Raw genomic sequence first — 4,515 nt, 5'->3', positions numbered from 1 at the left:
TTCATACATAAATTATAATTATTTATAATTTCCTTTGTATTTATGGATATTGAATGTTAAAATCAATCACCAAGCAAACATTTTGGAGAAACTGCGTAAAGCATGCGATATCTTTAATAAGGAATTTAAACAAAAACAAATTTATATAGATTTCAATTTCAGCTGATTCCAATTTAACTCATATCATTGGGTTATTGCTTAATTGTGTCTTTAGAGGTTACACTGAAAGAAAAGCATGCCCGTTTCCAAATTTTTTTTTCATTACTCTAATGGTATTGATACCGAGCCAAAGAAGCGGATAACAAGGATACTTTTAAGACACAATTCTCTTTTAAATTTATTTTTATACCCTGCGCCACACTGTGGAACAGGGTATTATAAGTTAGTGCATATGGTTGTAACACCCAGAAGGAGACGAGAGTTTGAAAGCATATTGGTCTAAACAATATATGTTTGGGTAGTCTAAGTTCCAAACATTTTGTATTTTTGCATCCAAATTCAATAATGTTGTCTTCCAAAAAACAATATGTTATTATGTGAACATATGATATGTTTGGAAGCATTTTGCACCCAAAAATATTATATGCTTAAAAAAATTCTCCCAAACAATATTGTGCTCAAAATTTTATTTATTTATTTATATATTTACAATCATAATGAATTATGAAAATAAACAGGTAATATAGGTGCTAACAACATAGGTTTTCGACCCGAATGCTCAAAATTTTGTTTCTGCCTAATTGTATATTCCCCCACATCTTTCTCACTTCCACGAGATTTTTTAGTTCTTAGCACCTTTTTCTGTAATACAAACATTGTAGAAGAAATTATACAATTGTATGATTTTTTTTTTATTTTAATTTTACCTTTTGCCGGACGGGGATTCGAACAGCGGACCACACAGTTTGTAAGGATCAAAGAAGTAGCTGATCAATTGCCCAAGGAAAAATAAAATGTTAATTTTGTAATAACAAGCAACAACCACCAACTTAATTCAATATCGCTCCCTGTTAAATAGCGCTCCAAGCTACTAAACACATATATGTTTATAGGCTATTTCTAAATTAATATATGTTTGCATCCAAGCATATTATATTTAAAAACATTTTATGTCCCAAACATAATATGTTCTAAAATATTAACATATATGTCCCAAACATGTTATGCTAGTTTATGAACATTATATGCTTGCACTCAAAAATATTGTGTTTAAAAATTTGTGTTCCAAACATATAATGTTTATAGCCAAACATATGAAAAACAGTCTTTTTCATCCGTGTAGAAGCAAGAACACAAACCCCAAATTTAAAACAGACTTGTGCCTTAAAAGTATCCTTACTTGTATTCTCCGCTTCTTTGGCTCGAAATCAATACCAAATTTTTTAAAGTAAAGACAAAATCTTGGGAACCGGGCATACTTTTTTTCAGTGTAGGATCGATAAAATTGACATTAGGATAGATGTCTCATTTATCGAATTTTCATTCTCTTTTCACGCTATATTAATAAAACTATTCAAGTCCAAACAAATGGCAATTTAAAATCCACATTAGAACGTATACTTCAAAGTAATAAAATATTTTCTTAATTCCAAAAAAAAAAAAACAAGTAAGGAAAGTCTAAAGTCGGGCGGGGCCGACTATATTATACCCTGCACCACTTTGTAGATCTAAATTTTCGATACCATATCACATCCGTCAAATGTGTTGGGGGCTATATATAAAGGTTTGTCCCAAATACATACATTTAAATATCACTCGATCTGGACAGAATTTGATAGACTTCTACAAAATCTATAGACTCAAAATTTAAGTCGGCTAATGCACTAGGGTGGAACACAATATTAGTAAAAAAAAATATGGGAAACATTTAAATCTGAAGCAATTTTAAGGAAACTTCGCAAAAGTTTATTTATGATTTATCCCTCGATATATATGTATTAGAAGTTTAGGAAAATTAGAGTCAGTTTTACAACTTTTCGACTAAGCAGTGGCGCTTTTACAAGGAAAATGTTGGTATTTTGACCATTTTTGTCGAAATCAGAAAAACATATATATGGGAGCTATATCTAAATCTGAACCGATTTCAACCAAATTTGGCACGCATAGCTACAATGCTAATTCAACCCCCTGTGCAAAATTTCAACTAAATCGGAGCAAAAAAATGGCCTCTGTGGTCATATGAGTGTAAATCGGACGAAAGCTCTACACCGAAAGAATTCTCTTCGTTAATTTTACGAAGAATTCTTCATTAACTATTCTTCCTGAATTCTTCATTAAAATAACGAAATTTTCATTCATTTTCGTAAATTTTACGAAGAACATTTTACGAACATACGAAACTTCTACGAAACATTCTACATTAACTTTTCTTCGTAAAAAGTTCGTGAATTTTGTGAAGAAGTTTTTACGAATATTGTACGAAACATTCTGCGTTAAAATTTCTTCATAAAAAGTACGAAACATTTTCTTTGAAATAACGAAGAATTTTCATTGAAGTTGTAAAATTTCCGTTCGCGGCATTAAATTGTCTTTTATAGTGTGCTTGAGTGTATTCCTTTATTCTATTTTTTATGCAAGTCTATGCTACTTCTCATTTGGGTGATAGCGTGCTATGAATAAAAGTGAAGCAATAAAACTAAAAATTATTCAAAAACTTAAGATGTAAAGTAGTGATGTCATTTTTCACACTTGCAACTACAACCAAATGCACTTTCGACTATAAATTTTTTTTCTAAAAGTTCGAACATTTTTCAGAAAAAAGGACGAAAGTTTTTCATAAAAAGTACGAACATTTTTCATAAAAACTACGAAAATTTTTCATAAAAAGTACGAAACATTTTCATAAAAAGAACGAATTTGTTTCATAAAGAGTACGAAGATTCTTCATAAAAAGTACGAATTTTTTTCTTACAAACTACGAAAATTTTGGAAGAACTTTTCTTCGTAAAAAGTACGAAATATTTCGTACTTTTAATGAAAAGTTTCTTTGGTTGTAAAACAATGACAAATTTCGTACTTTTAACGAAATTTTTCGTTCTTTTTACGACGAAAATTCTTTCGGTGTATATGGGAGCTATATGTAAATCTGTACCGATTTCAATGGTACACTTGACTACACTACTAATTGTACTCCTAGTGCAAAATTTCAATCAAATTGGGGTAAAACTCTGGCTTCTGGGACCGTATTTTTCCATATCGGGCGAAAGATATACATGGGAGCTATATCTAAATCTGAACCGATTTCAATAAAATTTGGCACACTTGACTATAGTACTAAATGTTCTTCTTGTGCAAAATTTTAAACAAATTAGGGTAAAATTCTGGCTTCTGGTGCCATATAAGTCCATATCGGGCGAAATATATATATGGGAGCTATATCTAAATCTGAACCGATTTCTTCAAAAATCAATAGGATTCAATTCTGAGCCAAACATATACTTGTGCCAAATTTGAAGTCGATTGGACTAAAACTGCGACCTAGACTTTGATTACAAAAATGTGTTCACGGACAGACGGACATGGCTATATCGACTCAGGAGCACACCCTGAGCATTTTTGCCAAAGACACCATGTGTCTATCTCGTTTCCTTCTGGGTGTTGCAAACATATGCACTAACTTATAATACCCTGTTCCACAGTGTGGCGCAGGGTATAATAAATATTTTGTAAATGCGCATCCTAAAATGTAGGCTGCATAATCTTTAATATCGCGTAAATATTTTTTATCAGTGTAGGGAATAATTATAATTCATATTTAGATCGAAGAATCTCTTGTAAAAATTCTTTTAAATTCGTTTTATTATAACTAAGATTACCCTTAAAACTATACAATAAATATTCTAACTATTGATATATAAATAATTTAACCAAAGTGAGCAGTACGTTGAACAGGACGTGGAGGTTCATCAATATTTTCATGGACAGGAATTTCATCAGCTACTTCAACAGGAGATGTGGTTGGGGCTACAGCCATATCCACTGTACGTTGGAAACGCTAAAAAAATAGAAAGATTTTTTTTTTTTTGTAAAAAAAAACAATTCAAATCATTTTTCAATATTAATACATACCCCACTGGGACCATTAATTGTACCATGATCAATAGGAATTATCCTGAATTGTGGTTTACAATCGCCACTATGAACTAAAAGGGTAATGGCCAGAAAAGCCAATAAGATAGAGAAAATAAAAGTGATCAATTTTTGAGAGAACATTGTTTTATAAAGTTTTTGGTTTTGTTCTTCTTATCACAGAGACGGTAGTGAGTAGAATGTATTTGACATCGATTGTGTTACAGTTTTTATATTAAAGAGAAAAGAGAAAAATTAGTTGTTCTTTACGTTTTTTTACTCCCTTTTGATTGAATGTAACCTTGTAATACATTCCCATATCAAAGTCTCTGGGCATTAACCCAATTCCCATATTGATTTGGAAAATGTGTCATTATTAATTTATGTAAAAATACATTTTTCACACATTTTACAAAGGCATGCATGAAGAGAGAATATATAAATGCT

General features: G+C 30.8%; 1 protein-coding gene across 1 annotated transcript; it reads right to left on the bottom strand.

The window, feature by feature from the left end:
• Positions 1-3,753: 3,753 nt before the first annotated feature.
• LOC142240766 (uncharacterized) lies at positions 3,754-4,256 on the bottom strand. The gene is made up of 2 exons (XM_075312487.1): positions 4,069-4,256; positions 3,754-3,994 (listed from the first exon to the last, which is right to left on the bottom strand). The coding sequence occupies exons 1-2, from the start codon at positions 4,210-4,212 to the stop codon at positions 3,863-3,865; spliced, it is 276 nt and encodes a 91-aa protein (XP_075168602.1). The 5' UTR covers positions 4,213-4,256; the 3' UTR covers positions 3,754-3,862.
• Between the last annotated feature and the right edge of the window lie 259 nt (positions 4,257-4,515).

The sequence above is a fragment of the Haematobia irritans genome, chromosome 5, assembly GCF_050003625.1.
Source record: "Haematobia irritans isolate KBUSLIRL chromosome 5, ASM5000362v1, whole genome shotgun sequence".
Taxonomy (NCBI): domain Eukaryota; kingdom Metazoa; phylum Arthropoda; class Insecta; order Diptera; family Muscidae; genus Haematobia; species Haematobia irritans.
Note: the sequence above shows the minus strand (reverse complement) of the source record. Positions and strands in the feature narration are given on the sequence as shown.

Excerpts from the sequence above, each read along its gene's own strand:
- LOC142240766 (XM_075312487.1), bottom strand. The coding sequence starts at position 4,212 with ATGTTCTCTCAAAAATTGATCACTTTTATTTTCTCTATCTTATTGGCT. Across the intron at positions 3,995-4,068 it reads CAATTAATGGTCCCAGTGGG|CGTTTCCAACGTACAGTGGA; the intron begins GTATGTATTAAT and ends CTATTTTTTTAG.